This window comes from Coffea arabica, chromosome 3c, assembly GCF_036785885.1.
Source record: "Coffea arabica cultivar ET-39 chromosome 3c, Coffea Arabica ET-39 HiFi, whole genome shotgun sequence".
Taxonomy (NCBI): Eukaryota; Viridiplantae; Streptophyta; class Magnoliopsida; order Gentianales; family Rubiaceae; genus Coffea; species Coffea arabica.
Window position 1 is genome coordinate 2200689 of NC_092314.1, and position 15639 is coordinate 2216327.

Here is a 15639-nt window from a genome sequence, read left to right on the forward strand (position 1 = left end):
TAAAAGGGAAGAAAAAATTATTAAGCTTGAGTACAGTAAATACAATGCATATACGTGTGCTCTGATCTCTTGAGAAAATTCAGAGTAGCAGCCACGCCTAAAACCCTCAATAAACAGGAATACCATTTAAATAATGAACAAGTACAGTGATTTCTCAGACAAAAAAATGCCTGTCAGTGGAAAGCATCATATATAACTCCTAACACACTTTGCAGCTCTTCCTACACGACCCTGGAATTTCTGGTGATCCCACCATATACTCCGGATTTTTCTTGCATTCGCCTAGGGCTGCCCATCTCTCACAATTTTCATTTGTATCTGTGCAGTTATCAGTGGATCCCAAAATCTTGTCGAAGTTGTCTACGTGAATCCACTTTGTTGCCGACCATTTCTCACCTTCAATCACCGGGCAACCCCCATGAAGACTGATAGGGTCTGGAATGGCACTTGGGTGCAGACTGAAGAATAAAAGTGCATCTCCTTTGTGAGGTTTCACTAGAAAGTTCCAATTTTTGCGGGAAAGAAAAATCAAAGGGTCAATCAAGAATCAATGCTGAATCCACAATATCAGTTATATATTACCAAAGCATGACTAACTCTAAGGCCTCACCTGCGATACCTTTCTTCCCACAGTCTGACAGATCCTCATCACTAGTCATAGATCGCCGACGGGATAAATCCTGCAGAGTTTTTTTTTTTTTTTTTTGGAAATTTTTATTTAGAGAACAGAATCCCCACAGGACCATGAGAACTTAATAAGATGCAGGAAAAAATTTCTACAAATATTAACAAATGAATATCACGTTAGATGATGAGAAACAAAACAGTACATGTACCCATAAAGCAGAGGTTTCACAATTTCGCATAAAACACTTGTCCTGCCTCTCATTCATTATAGTTTCGCAAGCCCTAGCTAGGGCCTTTCAGTACTGATACTAAGAAAAAACTTTTCTCTGGTATTGTGAAATTAAGCCTTTGGCACATCTAGCCTTTACAAATCAAAAGCACAACTTTTCCGTAATTAATTTCTAAAAACTAAATATCATACAGACCCAAAGCACAACTAACCATAATTAATTTCTGGAAACTAAATCCTACAACTAATTATCACCAAAACTTATAGGACTAAAAGTTCAAAGCCAGTACTGATTTATACTGCACAAAACAGCTGGCACATTAACCAAAAGGTTTGTACATAAGGAAACTCACCAAAAAAAAATGGATAAAGGGAAATGGCAAAGAGTAATTGATTTTGGCAACACATAAGAAATGATATTAGTGTTAGAGCAAATGGAATAAAAAGTCATATCATGTCAACTAACCTCAGCATTAGGAAAAACTGTTTCGCCCCCTTTTTCAACATTGGAGAGATACATCAGTACTGTGGCTATACGGTGTCCTCCACGAGCAATATTCACCTTGTCGGCAAAGTAATCATAGTGCGGATCATATTTCTGCCCATACTCATAATGAAGTACTTGTATGTCTTCACCATTCTCTGCAGAAAGGAAGTAATATGAGCCCCAATTCAGTTAACTAGCAATCAAACCCTCCCATCATCCATGCACCCATAGTTAAAGCACACTTTGGTGGTCTAGAGGAAATTTTCACAAGACGCTAGTCAGATAAGAAGGTTGAAGATGAATGAGAGTGAGAAAGCAAGGACTCTAGCTGGACCAAATTCTTAGGATTTTGCCAAAAAAAAAAAAATCTTTCTGCCCATGATTTGCAAACCAAACCATTTGTCCTCATTTCCACAGGGAAGATGTGTTATTTAAGTGGAGCCATACGGGGTTTCAGTATTTGAGGCTCGGATAGCTAAGGGGAATTTCTGTTGAGACACAAATCTTAACAATAACCCAGAGAAATCTTTTAAAAAGGTAAGCTGCCACACGACGTGATATCAAAGTAAGTATTGCACATAAATGGTGTACATGCCAGCATCTCAGTCATTTAAAAAGGGGAAAAAGATTTTTGTGGAGTGCAGCTGCATCTTTGTAGTGAGCTGAACCCAATATTTCAGGCCGCAAAATATTGATGTGAGAGAGGAATTTCCACTACTGGAGCTCGGTTTAACATGAAGCACACCTTTAGGTAAAAAGGTCCATGTCGCAATTTTCTCCTCTATACCGGCAACAATGGGATCCTATTGGTACGAGAGGTAATGAGAAAGAATGTCAGAAAAAGAAGCATGGAGTTAGCAATAAAATAATCAGTCAACTAGTATAATTGGGACTGCAGAAGTAACAGATATCATGTTTTACAGTACATGCTAGTTAGTCCAGTTTGGAAGCATGGAAAAGGAATGATATAAATAGCTATTGCCTCAGTTGATCTTACCAGTTGCCTCCCAAGGGGGAAAATTAAAATAAAATCCACAAAAAAAAGGTCCAGGATAAGCCATTATGGATAGAGCTTCTTAGATCCTCATCATGCATTTACTAAAGTGCCGTAAACCACGAAAAATTTGGTAACACATGTTGCAGATAAAATATAGACAAAACACAGTAAGGTAATTATAAATTTCAAAACCAGCAGATCCAAATAATGCGAACGCTGTCAAAACTATGATGAAGTCGTGAAAGGATATGCTGGAGGGCAAAAACTTCAGATATTCGAGTTTCAGACTACAAACCAGAGTGATATCCATAAGCTATTATCTATTTCAACAGGCAAATCCTTGATTGATCAGTTATGAATTCAAACAAGTCACTATCATGTGGTTTGTTTTTAGTGATTTTCTGTTAAAATAGTAACTTTGCAGATTTTGGGCCATTCTTCCATTCCTGCTCGTATACCTTCTTCTTGATTATTGAAATTATATTTGCCATGTTTAACACAGATAAATTTGTAGTGGAGTTCCCACATGTCATGATTGCAGATCAATGGATTAGCACGTCTTCTATCATACCACCTTAACTGAGTCTCTAATTCTTCAGTTACTAATATAACAAGTGATGCAGTTTGTGCAAATGTTGCTTCTCGAATAAATATTGCATAAACAAGATAATTGAACTGCATTTCACGCGCAATTATCCTCTCTTAATTCTCCAATTTAAAACTCAAAGTTCCAATGATCAAATCCTCAATAAAAATTCCAAAAACAAACTCAAATTACTCCCACCAATTTTTTTCTTTTCCTTTCTTTTTGGTGGGTGAAAAAACTCCTCATAATAGATCTAACTTCATCCAGCAAAAAATAATTTTGGAATACATTTCTGACACTTTGATCAGGATATAATGGTAAATTCAAAAACCACTAAACGAATAGGGGATAAAAGTCGAACCTTTCCCTTAGGAATAAACATGCCGGAGCTAGTCCGAACCTCGCTGAGCTTACTTTCGCCAGATAAATTATCCGCCACCGCCGATCTCTTCAGCTCCGATTTCGCCTACTCCATCAACAATGACGCCAAATAAAGAAACCAAACTTCAATATTCCAAAAAAATTGACAAAATTGGGGGAAAAAATAAGCAATTGAACATACCAGAGAAATCAAATGATTGCATTCTTCATCCGTAAGAAATCCCTTATACACAAAAGCCCTGGAAAAGCCCCACAAAACAAATAAAGAAGTGATCAAATTTAAACTACTGAATAATGTCGTTAAAGTAATTCAAGTTACACCATTTAGTGGTCAACGTTAATAACAATACCTGGGTTTCCATGAAATTTGTTTGACCTTCGAGGGATTGATAATTGAAGAGCTCCAAGATGTAGCTACGATTGATAATGAGATGGAAAGGAAGATTAAGAAAGAGGATCGCGGGAATTTCATTGCGGAGCTGAGGGTTAAGAGTATTTTGGCAGGATTGGAAAAGTTTTTCCGGGAACAATTAAATTAATGAAGTCTTGACTTTATTTTGGAGAAAAGTTTTGCTGATGTGTTTTCCCACGCCTTTGACTTTTAGTTGTCACTAGGATTTTCTACAATTTGATATTTGTCTAAAAATTATTATGAACAATAAGTTAATTGTGCACAAATTTGAAACAATTTTATCATTTTATCCTATCATATATAAATGTGTGTGTATATATATATATATATATTTCTTTTTTGATCATGTATATTTATATTCAATAAAAGGTTAATTTTGTCCCTAAACTTTTTCAATACTGTCAATTTAATTCTTAACTTTTTCTCTTAATCACTTTGATACTTGAACTTATTTTATGGTTTCGATTAAGGACTTTTGCAGTGCCACCACCTAAAATTGATGTGGCTTTTGCTTTATCAACTAAATAGGGGTATTTTAAAAATGTCATTTACGGCATTGTAATAAATCAAGTAAATTGTGTAAAAAATTACAAGATTGAAACTTCAAAAAAAATTATGTGGTGATTTTTTGCACGATTTAAAAGTATTATCTGGTAATTTTTAAACGATTTATTTGTTTTATTACAGTCCCGTGAATGGTGTTTCCATAATACCCTTGCTTAATTAGTCAATTAGAAGACAAATCAGTTTTAGGTAGTAGTGCCACTACGGAGTAAGTTCAAGTATCAAATTGGTCAAAAATAAAAATTAGGAACTAAATCGACACCAATAAAAAAAGTTTAAGGACAAAATTGGCCATTTTTCCTTTAAATTTCTTGCACTTTCAATTTTTGTCTCAAGATTTTAAAATTGTGGGATCAGCATGAATTGTTTCTTGGTAGGTGGATCCTATCCCCTAACATGACTTGGGTTTTTTTTTTTTGGTTAATTTAAAAAAAATTTTACAAGCATACTGATGCAAATTTGTACAGAGGGGACACAGCCATGAGTGGCTTTTGGACCAAGCTGTTAACCGAGTCGAGTCGAGTTCGAACACATGATAATCGAGCTCGACTCGAACCCCCAATCGAGCTCGCTCGATTAGTAATTCGAGTTTCAAAAGCTGTTTGAGATTGACTCGTCAAACTCAATTGAAAACTCGAACTCGAGTTCAAAATCGAGCCGAGTTGAGCTCTTATCGAGAAAAGGAAAGAAGGTAACACTATCAGATACACAATGAAATTGCGATAATGCCCCTACTATTCAAGCCGGTCGACTTGTTAGCCAGTCAAGTATAGCTCGACTTGTTTAATATACGAGTATATATACAACTCGAACTTGGCTCATTTTTCTCGGTAAATGAACCGAGTCGAGCCCTTATCGAGCCAGGTCGAGCTCGGCTCGCGAGCTACACGATTCGATTAACAGCTCTACTTTTGGTGCCACCCTTGATGTGAGACTTTTTTTTTAAATTTTTTTTCTCATTCAACATTAGGAATGCAAACATATCAAATTGACTGCTTGCATGCATTCCTTCAATAGAATGCCAACTTTTACAAAATGAAGTATGAATAACGCCATTAATGAGCTCTGAGTATCCAAACCCAAAAATCCCACCCCAACTAACTACAACAATTTACAGGCAGAGCAGGGTAGATGTGTTGATTAGACGCCCATGGTAGCCTACACCCACGCATTAGTTGGTGGACTTAGTTTTATCATCATCATGCATCATACTTAGTACTTTTGTTACATGACGCCAACAATTCAAAACTTCAAAAGTGTATCAAAATTCATGGAGAATTAGTTTTCTGTATTCTACTATTACAATCATTTTCCCTAAAATATGGTTGATGTAAAAGCTGGTAATCCTTTTCTACAGGATTGAGCATAAAAAATGTAAATACTACAGCTCTAAGAATCTCATCGCTTTTCCTTCTACATGTCAGCCGGCCTCGTGTTGGTTATATAGTATGTACAAAGCATTTTCAAGACAGACCCTCCAGGAAAAAGTCTAGTCTATGCTGGATTTTCTCATGGCATAAGAAGAAGATGATGATGATGCATGATCTTAAATCATGCAATGACAATGCTATTCAACCTTCTGTTTCAAGAATGCCCTCGCAGTGCCACTGCTTGATTGAACAAATCTTTACTGCTCCACTGCAACCTCATTTTGTTGGCCTGCATCATTCACACATGGCATTGATTCGTCGATGGTGTACAGCTCCAAAGGATATGTCCTCCTGAGGGCAGGCCTTTTTTGGAACTTTTTCTTGCTTTGCAAGAAGCCTTCGTCGCCTTTTAACATCCTCACCACCTGAATGCATGAATTTCTACTGATTTAGAGACGTGCAGGATAACAAACAAACCAAATGGATGATAATCTACCGATAATGAGTTAGCAAAGAGTGTTGATAAAGTCTGCACATCAAAGCTCTATCCTGTCTTCCGGTGGGAGTGTCGAAAATACAGAAGAAATGTTTGAAGAAGCTGCTTTTTCAAGATAGTTTTGAGTCAAAACATCTTTTAATGCCCAAGAAAATGGGCAAAAGATTCAGTCTCATTCTGCCCTCGACTTCAGTAGAAAATTTACTTCTTGAGTTCAACCAAAGTATACAATTTTGCAGCTGATTGCTTTTTGACTGGAACTAAACAGTTTCTTATTTTCTCGGGATTATCTAGGGATAGAAGTGCAGAAAGAGTCCACCTAAAATATTTTAAGTTCCTTCCACCCAAAAGCATGATAGTCAATATTACAGCATTCTTATCAATGTGCGGTGCGGCCTAAATTAGGTCTTTCAAAACAAAGCCTGCATAAATTTCAGTGGTATTTTAGGGAGAAGGACGTGCCTGGCTCATCTGAGGCCGTTCTGTTGAAGATTGTTGTATGCACAAAGAAGCAACCATAACTATGCGATTCAGCTGTTCTGCGTCATAAACACCACCAAGTGATGGATCCAGTAGCCCCTCAACGTTTTTGCTTATAAGAAAAGGTTTAGCCTGCAACAAAATAAGTCGCATTTTCTATCAGTTTTTCACCAGTCCGACAAACAAGCATGGCTTTTTTTTTGCTAAAAGTGCATATAACTAGATGTGTACTTATTTAAACAAATATCTTAAATTTCTACATACCCACATCACGACACTGTTATTTGACTTATCCAGTGCTGGACGTCCAGATAGGAGTTCCAACATTAGCACTCCAAATGCGTAGACATCAGTTTTCTCGTCCACCGTGCCGTGCAAGAAAAACTCAGGAGGAAGGTAGCTGTCATTGCAGGATTAACGTTAAGAGCATTGTAACAAAGATCAGATTATAATCAGAATTACGACAAGTAGTATCATATCTGACAGACCCGAAAGTGCCTTCAAACTGTGATACATTCAGGTGACTCCACTGATCCGGAAGCCACTTTGCAAGCCCAAAATCCGAAATCTGCATCAAACCAAAATTTTAGTATCCAGAACAATCACTTCAAGAAGAAGTAGAAGTAAATAACCAAGTAAAATTAGTTGTAGAGGATAAAGGACAGCAATATCTATTAATCGTTCTTGGTTTTTTCTTTTCCTGAAGTTACCTGCGGCTCAAAATCTTCTGTAAGCAGAACGTTAGCAGCCTTAATATCTCTATGAATTATTCTCCTTTGACATCCTTCGTGTAGATATGCAAGGCCAGAGGCTATTCCTACAGCAATATTATATCTAGAGCCCCAGGTTAGTTTCTCCTTCTCACCTGAACCAGAAGTCCAAAAGAACCATTAAAACTAGATTGTTCTGCATAGTGAAAGAAAAATAACATTGGCAACTAAGACAAGAACAAACCATTAAGGAGGGAGGCCAGGCTTCCATGAGGAGACAAAGGAAGGATAAGGTGCATTCCCCCTTCAACCCCATATCCAATTACACTAGCAATGTTCGGGTGGTTGACATGTACTAAGATACCTAGCTCAGATAAATAGTCTGCTGTCATCTCCTCAGGGCTTCCTCTCGTCAGCCTTTTAATTGCTACAAGTTTGCCATCTTGCAGGTGACCCTTGTAAACTTCAGAATAACCTCCCTCCCCAATCAAATTATCTTTGATTAGGCATGCCGGAAAACAAAAAGAAATGTGAGTTGCATAGAAGTGCTATTGAAGCATATGATGAATTCATTGTATACCACAGACAAACACATTGTTTATTAACATGCAATTGATCACATTTCTCCAGAAAGCATGAAAAGTAGGAATTTAGAAAGCTGTATACCATGGCTGAAGTTGTCAGTTGCTGTTTGGAGCTCTGGGAGAGTGAAATTCTTCCAAGAAGCTTCAAAGCAATGACAAAACTGAGAATCTAAATTGGGAGGTAGCGATGGTAAACTTTGCGTTATGTTCCTACTTTTTTTCCTTGAGATCTTCTTGATGGAAGGTAGAGAAGGGAAAGATGGCATCGAAGGATGGAATGGATTGAAACCCACTGGTCCTTTCTTCAGTTTACGAAGAAAACCTCGCCATTGAGAATCAGATTTCCCCTCGATTTCACCCTGAGAATCTGAAGTACTGACCTCTGCCACTGGTGTTTCAGATTCTAGCTCACCCTTTGGAGCTTTCCTGTTGGTAATCTCATCTCCTTTTGCCTCCTCAAGTGTCAAACCTTCCAACTCTAAAGTATGAAGGTGAATGTCAGTAATACTAAAACAGAAGGCTTCTCTTGTTGTGGATGTGGAAGCATAATTGCAGAAGTTACTAAGAACAAAATAGAGAACAAAATTGTGGATTTTGCAGTCAACATGAGTCTTGAAGAAACTGGAGAATTGGGTAGGTGAAGAGGATATATATTTGAAGCTGGAGACTAACCTTCAGCTGATAGAGAAATCGAGGAAAGAGAAAACAGATATTTCTGACCAATCTGAAAGAGATCCCCTTGTGAATTTCCTTCTGAGACGTCGCATGCACTCTCGCTGGCAATTACAGTAAGAGACATTTCATAGTTAGCGGACGACGAATATCAAAGTTGAACTGATTCTGGCTACTGATCGAGTGCGAATACAAACACTAACAGAAACTATGGAATGAAAGGGCAAAACGTTGCAGGATTTGTACACTGCCATAACAGTCAAAAACTATGAAGGGACAAATAAGAATAGGGGAAGGCTGTCAAATTAATCAATAGCTGAGAAAATAAAGAGAGATATCTTCTTCAACTGTCCAGCAAACACAATGTGAGATAAAAGAATGACAGAAAATGTTGGGGCCGTTATTTGATCTGATAAAATTTACATCTTCATGGCACTTATGCTCTGACATTAAACTGGTTTGGGAATTAGCTTATAGAATCAATGCCTACAAAATCTGCAACAGCTCGGATTTTTTATTTCAGATATCTGTTGCTTTTCACAGCCCCTGCTCAGGGGAAATGAAATAAACGCCACACATAATCAGCAAAACATCCACATCCGTCAAACCCTCATAGACGGGTAAACACTTGATAAACATTGATAGATACACAATGATGCGATTCATAGGAGGACCTGGCAGTCCATTTGACAGCCACATATCAACAAATGTTTCGCATGCAATTATGTATCAACATGAATCATTTATTAACAGAATCTCACGAACAGCTATCCTTGGAAAATATTAACCTACTACTATGTTATACATACGTAATTAAACCCATATGGAAGGCGTCAAACCGGAAACTGATGCAATGCCTGATCATAAATATCTCATGCGTCTATAATAGACCCCAAAATATATATATACCGATAAGAAAAACCAAGAAAAGGTATAACACGTATGATTTGCAGCTACAAATACAATGTACCCCCAACATCGAAGAAAAAACACATCCCAGAATCAAAATCATGAAGAGTTGACGCTGAAAAATAGTAATGTTGAATTACCACGAAGATGTTGAATGCTCCGGTGAACTTCCCATGGTTCCAGAGAGACAGCAGAACCTGCGGCTCCAGGAACCAAACGTTGGAAATGCAAATGTGAGTCTGCAAGCTGTGAGAGAGAAAGAGGAGGAAGATAGCGGACGTACGTTAATATCTTGAGACAAGATTTTCTTGAGACATCCCAATCAAGAATGCTGAAAAGTCGGCTCTATATATAATCCATAGTTTTGTCTAATTTAAAACTCGGTTTACACACGTTTAAAAAACGCAAAAAAAAAAAAAAAAGGAAAGGAATTGAAATATACTGATAACAAAAACTTTTACGTGTTTAAAGCACGAAGAGAGATTCCGTAGGATATTTCCTGTATTCAAGATTGGCCTGTAATATAAGGATAATATTATTAGTTGCTCCCCCAGCTAACAACAACACCGTACGATGATGGTACGTAAACGACACAAACGGCCTTTTTATAGCTCCTAAGTTTGTGTGCGCATATGGAGCAAAACCCAATCCAAAATCTTCACCCGACGGAATGGAGACAATAATGCAAACTTGAGCAATTTTTAAAATTTTATCAATATCCTTTTTTTTTATTATAATATGTCATGAAAACCAGAACAATTTTCCAAATGTTATCAACATCCATTTTATTGTATGTCCGGGTAACGAGTACTTTTACTGCAAAAATCTTTGTTTTTTTGTAATTATTCCGGTCTATCTGTAATTTTGTGGCTTTCCTTTTTTTTTCTTCTGACTATGTGTCAACAATCAGCATTTATAATCCACGGGGTACAGTTACACAATGCATAAAACATATATGGGATTTTCATTGCATGAATCTGTATATATAAGAGAAGCATCCCTCGTCCTACAAGAGAACTTGTATACGTTCCCCAATAAAACTACATTGCTGGAAGCTGTTTGCTTTCCTTGACGAAGAAAAAAACAATATAGTACATTGTAATTATCAACATCAGAGGTGCAATTATGCACCTGTTGCCCATTCTGTGCATAATGTTGTACAGAATCGCACAAAAAGTTGACTAGTACTCTGCAGTCTGCAACAAGGTCTACATGAGAAGCTGTGTGTGGACTGTGGAACAAACAAATGCTTCGTAGCGTTAGATACATTCAGCTTCTTTCTTTTCAATGGACATTACGAGTAATTAACCCCTCAAAGATAGCATAAAGATCTTTGTTTTCTGGGCCAAAAATCTCATCAGCCTTCTGCAATGTTTCCTAGGATGCCCAAGATTACAAGGTATCAGAATGAGATGACACCAAAAAAAAAAAGGATGGGTAGATTAGCTTCTAGAAGGGCTGAAGCAAGATACCTCCTTCGTTTGCTTGTGGGAATTCAGTTCCTTAACATTTGCCAGAAATGCCCCAAACTGTTCGTATGACAAACGGCTCCTAATAAAGCACAAAAAATCAGATTTTCAGTAATCCTTTTAGATGCAACGACGATGAAAAGGGGTGAACATTAAGGCATCTGATACGACATGAAATAGACAGATGAGAGCTGCCAGTTCTCCAGCTTTGGCAAAAATACCACTCCACTTCAGAAGAAACTAATACAGAAAAGCATATTCTTACCTTACTTGGCGAAAGAATTCTTTTCCATCAACCCGAGTACGAACTGAATCAAGCCAAGCAATAGAAGCAACATGAATGGCAGAGATAGCACCCCCAAAAAAAAGGGCTAGAGGAACAGCAGTACAACCTCTTGGGTTTGAGGGAGAGGGATGACAAAAGTGAATGGCAATGCAATTACGCACACTTACTTAGTGAACAAATTATACTTCAATCTTTAAACTGAAATCCACAGATCATTTCAAGATGGTCTGACTGAACAGATATTATTTTTGTTTCATGGTGTCCTCGCACTTTTTGCCCATACCAAACTGACAGATTCTTAAGGTTGAAAAAATTTACATATAACCAGCACCTTTAAGTTGCTTATACCCGGGACTTAGTTTAAGATGGGAAGGAAGTTGTTAAATCAAACACACAATTTTAGCTCTTGTCACCTTTTTTAGATAAAACGAAGCACAGTATTCTTTTTCGAGTGAAGGAAGCATTTCAAATTCTGGATTTCAAACACATCACTCGTCAATAGATGTGGCTATCTCTTACCATTCAAAATTTCTTCTTGAGAGACAGCTAAGAAAGGAACTAACCAGATTGTGATCCTGTATCCAAGCCAGACATTGAGCTATGCTGGCTTGCAGGCATAGGAAATGCAGAAGACCGGTCATCAAACACGCCCCTTGTGGTTGACAATGAAATCGAATGTCTCCTTGGAGACAAAGGTTTCGGAGTCCGTGTTGGAGAAACAGATGCGGATAGACTCAGAGGGGAAACAGGAGGAGTAAGCCGAGGGGTGTTAGTTTGGGATGCTAACAGCAATCCAGGTGATATGCGGGGCCTTGACGCTGCATGATTTAAATAATAATAGTTAGCTACATTGGTCTTTCCCAGGGAAGAGTTTCTTGGAGACAGTGAAAAACTTTGACATATATGGTCACATGTTATATTTGACCACAATGAAGTTAACTACTTTCAAATTCCAAATTGGCCCCCATATTATCTTTAACTCTTCGTACGCTTTAAGACTTGTGCAATAATCATGCCGGTTCTGCCCCTGTAGGCCCATATTAGAGATCTGAATTTCATATCTGAAAGGACTCTGAAGATGGCTGATTTGTTTTAACATAGAATTTTAGCTAACACACACACCTTCAGTACAATTATCCTCCGGACATGAGTTTCCAATGTCAGAAAATTGACTTTGCATTGAAGAAGTTCTTGTAGGTGGCAAGGAAGCATCATCTCCTGAAAGATTAAAAGGAGCTTTTGTTAGAGAGTTGAATTCATCCAAAAGTTCCGCTCAGAAATCATCTGAAAGAAAGAGCAAATGAAGGAAATCGGAAATGAGAAAAGAAGACATAGAATGTGTTACTTTAACTAGAGAGAACGGTCAGCATGATACACCAACAATCTCAATAAAAATAGCTTATGAGATTGCATATTATTCAGTCCAGATTGAGTACTATAGAAAAATGGCTTCAAAAAATTTGTTGCTCCTCTATACTAGGTTTGAAACACTTACATTAACTACTTTCAGCAGAATGAGCATTTTTCTGTTAGAAATTTGACCGCGTGAGATCCATCAAATGGCTAGTAAAAAGTACCTGCTTGGCTTCTTGCTTGCACACCAGCAACAGGAAGACCAGCTGCAGCAGCCTGACATATCGATACAGAAGAAAATGACATTAGAAGATTCTCTTCAAACTCAAGCCAGTAGTGACATTTGTGCTGGAAGCAACTAAAACTCAGAAAAATTTCCTAATATTCAGCACTGAGTAATAGGAGATATATGTTAAAGACTTGTAAATATTCACATGAAAGCGAAACACAAAAAGCTAAGAAGTTTTTGACTCCTTAGATCATTGCAAAGTATTTTAAATTACAGAATGGTCTTCATCATCTTGGAGCGATCGCATGAGTGTCTTTCTGAAGCCTTCCAACTGCAATTAATTGACAAAGTTCTAGATTAGAATCAAGGCCAATTTTAATTTGATATGAAGTGGGAACTCCTAGGATCTTATACCTTTTTTTATTTTGAACTATATTTCTCTTTTAAATAATGATAAATTTTGGGTAATCATTTGCAACCCAAAAAAAAGAAAAAAATGGCATGATTTATTAGCTCAATGGATCTACCGACTCTACAAGCAGTCATATGAAAATCTTCTCTTCCATTAAATTCGTAAATAACAAAATTACCTCGGTTTCGACCCACAAACTCCTAACCTCTTGTAATTAATCACATTGCTAACCATAGCCATTTTTCTTTCAAACAAAATTCATCAGAATTCTGAAGTCATTTTAACACCGTCTTTTTGAAGTTAAGAATTATCTCAACCCAAAAAACCAAAAAGAAAAAACTTTGGACCATTGTTTTCAAGTCTTTTTCATTAAGGTCACGTATTAGTAATAGAATTGTAATAATGTGAGCATAATAAAGGAACAAAATCAAAATTATAAGTCTAGAGCAGCTGAAAACAGTAAATTCAGTCCTAAAAATAATATTAGTTTACATTCCATATGACCAAATTAAAATTAAAATGACAAACTTTAGCCGCAGAAAAGAACTACATAAACTAAAATCAAGTAAAAGTAATCAATCCCCACAAAATTTTTACCACGCAATAAGCTTACCCCAAACGGGGGGAAAAAATCTAAAATTTACCATTATATACTGCCACTTGCCTTAGCAACATCGCGGTTAAGCTTTTTCACAGTGTTCGATAGCGTCTCATTCTCCTTCAACAATTTCTCCTACTCAATTAATTAAAAAGATGAAGAAGAAGAAGAAGAAAACTTTAGCTCTAACTTATAAGTAGTAATTGGAGAAGTAAAACGGTTCAAGTGGGTCGGTTGGTTATAAGAATCGGACCTTTTCTCGGTCAGCGAGGGTGAGTTTGTCGGAAGCGTCGGAAAGGGCGGCATCGAGGGACTGAAGCTGGGACTGAAGGTCGGCGATGATGGCGTCCTTCTCGGTGAGCTTGTGACGGAGAACAGAAGCCTCTGATTCTAGGGAAGAGACACGTGTCGAAAGGGCAATGGAGGTGATTTTGCGTGCAACATCCAGCTGTTCAAATGGATCCGGCGGCAGTACTTCCAGCACTTCCTCGGGAAGGTCGAAGTTGGTGTTCGGTCCTCCCGATTCTTTCGACAACATATTTTGTTTTTTGTTTTCTTGTTTTTCTTTTCACCGCCCCCCTCTTTTTCTCTTTCTTTATTTTTTTTTTTCTCTTTCCTTCTTTGAAATTGTTTTTTTGTTTTTATTTTTCTTCTTAATGTTTGTGGAGGGAGGGGCTCCCATTTTGCCTGCAGAGGACGAGAGAAGACTTCCATAGGATAAGCAGTTTCGGCTCATACATATATGAATGGTTAATGTTTTCCTGTGTACTTGTGGTGATTCTTGCTTCCTACCAAAAGTGGTTTTTCTTCCTTTTTTTTTTTTTTTTTTCAACAAACGACCAAAAGTCATTTTTGATTTGGCAGCTAGCAGGAAAAGATGTAGAACAATTTAAACCATTTTTTTTTTTTTTACTATAACACCAAACTATTGATATTGAATAATTCCCAATTAATACTTTTAGTCCATGTTTAAAATTTGGATCAAGTTAAACACTTCACAGGTATTATGGTTTGTAAGTGCACAGTTAGAGACTGAGAATATTTGAAATCCTAACCATTATTATTTACAAATTTGCCAGTTGTTTGTAAAGTTGCTATACTGAAGAGGGATAATAATAACCTTGAATCGACTTTGAAAAAGGTTTTAGATTTCATGATTACTCCTATAATGCGGCTAAAATTTGGTTATCTTCCGTTTGGATTGCTAATCTCAGGAGTTTTTGTAAAAAAAAATATATTATAACGATTTGATATATATAAAGTAACAAAATAATTGAAAAATATATTCACGAAAAACACACAACCAAACAAATTTTCTTGTAGTTGATTTAATTTAATTCCGACGCTCAAATCAAATACAAGTAGTTGACTAGTAGTGGTTGGAAGGGAAGGGAAGGGAGACCAATGACTCAGGCAATATGCCTTGTGATTTATGGTTCCTATCGTTACTTAATCAGGGGGAAAGAAGAGGAGATCATTTGCTTGTTCTTGGCTACAGGCCTCCTCTACTATTTTATACGGCATTGACTTAAAAGCCCTCGTCTCAACCAAGCCAGCTATTTTGCCTGTTAAATGTACATTGATCAGAGGGGTGATCCAACATTTTGGATCAAGTGTGTCTATATTCAAAACACCAGCACCATCGGCATCGTTTCCCTTATTATATGAAGCTTGGAGGGAAGAATCCAATAGAGGATCGACACGATAATTTCCCTTCCAATGACCAAGTAAACCATAATCGGACAACGTTGAATTTAATCGTCTTTGTTGAGTGGAGACATGCAACAG

General features: G+C 37.2%; 3 protein-coding genes across 7 annotated transcripts; all 3 read right to left on the reverse strand.

The window, feature by feature from the left end:
* LOC113734031 (prolyl 4-hydroxylase 2) lies at positions 1-3857 on the reverse strand. Of its 2 annotated transcripts, none has more exons than XM_072081758.1 (7): positions 3658-3856; positions 3489-3546; positions 3288-3392; positions 2089-2146; positions 1323-1498; positions 611-680; positions 1-495 (listed from the first exon to the last, which is right to left on the reverse strand). In XM_072081758.1, exons 1-7 carry the CDS (start codon positions 3777-3779, stop codon positions 200-202), a joined length of 885 nt encoding a protein of 294 aa, XP_071937859.1. In that variant the 5' UTR covers positions 3780-3856; the 3' UTR covers positions 1-199. The 2 variants fall into 2 exon arrangements, with proteins under 2 accessions (XP_071937859.1, XP_027116134.1); XM_027260333.2 differs by having other exon boundaries at positions 306-458; positions 3658-3857.
* Positions 3858-5524: 1667 nt separating this feature from the next.
* Positions 5525-9807, reverse strand: LOC113734030 (receptor-like cytosolic serine/threonine-protein kinase RBK2). Its single transcript, XM_027260332.2, has 9 exons — positions 9645-9807; positions 8596-8699; positions 8006-8401; positions 7584-7835; positions 7340-7494; positions 7118-7197; positions 6894-7029; positions 6612-6761; positions 5525-6078 (listed from the first exon to the last, which is right to left on the reverse strand). Exons 1-9 carry the CDS (start codon positions 9677-9679, stop codon positions 5911-5913), a joined length of 1476 nt encoding a protein of 491 aa, XP_027116133.1. The 5' UTR covers positions 9680-9807; the 3' UTR covers positions 5525-5910.
* A 638-nt stretch (positions 9808-10445) lies between these two features.
* On the reverse strand, positions 10446-14536 carry LOC113735340 (uncharacterized protein At4g15545-like). Of its 4 annotated transcripts, XM_027262356.2 has the most exons (9): positions 14105-14536; positions 13918-13986; positions 13116-13172; positions 12837-12888; positions 12382-12477; positions 11823-12077; positions 11239-11281; positions 10977-11055; positions 10446-10881 (listed from the first exon to the last, which is right to left on the reverse strand). In XM_027262356.2, the coding sequence occupies exons 1-9, from the start codon at positions 14387-14389 to the stop codon at positions 10789-10791; spliced, it is 1029 nt and encodes a 342-aa protein (XP_027118157.2). In that variant the 5' UTR covers positions 14390-14536; the 3' UTR covers positions 10446-10788. The 4 variants fall into 4 exon arrangements, with proteins under 4 accessions (XP_027118157.2, XP_071937861.1, XP_071937862.1 ...); XM_072081760.1 differs by lacking the exon at positions 13116-13172; XM_072081761.1 differs by lacking the exon at positions 11239-11281.
* Positions 14537-15639: the final 1103 nt, after the last annotated feature.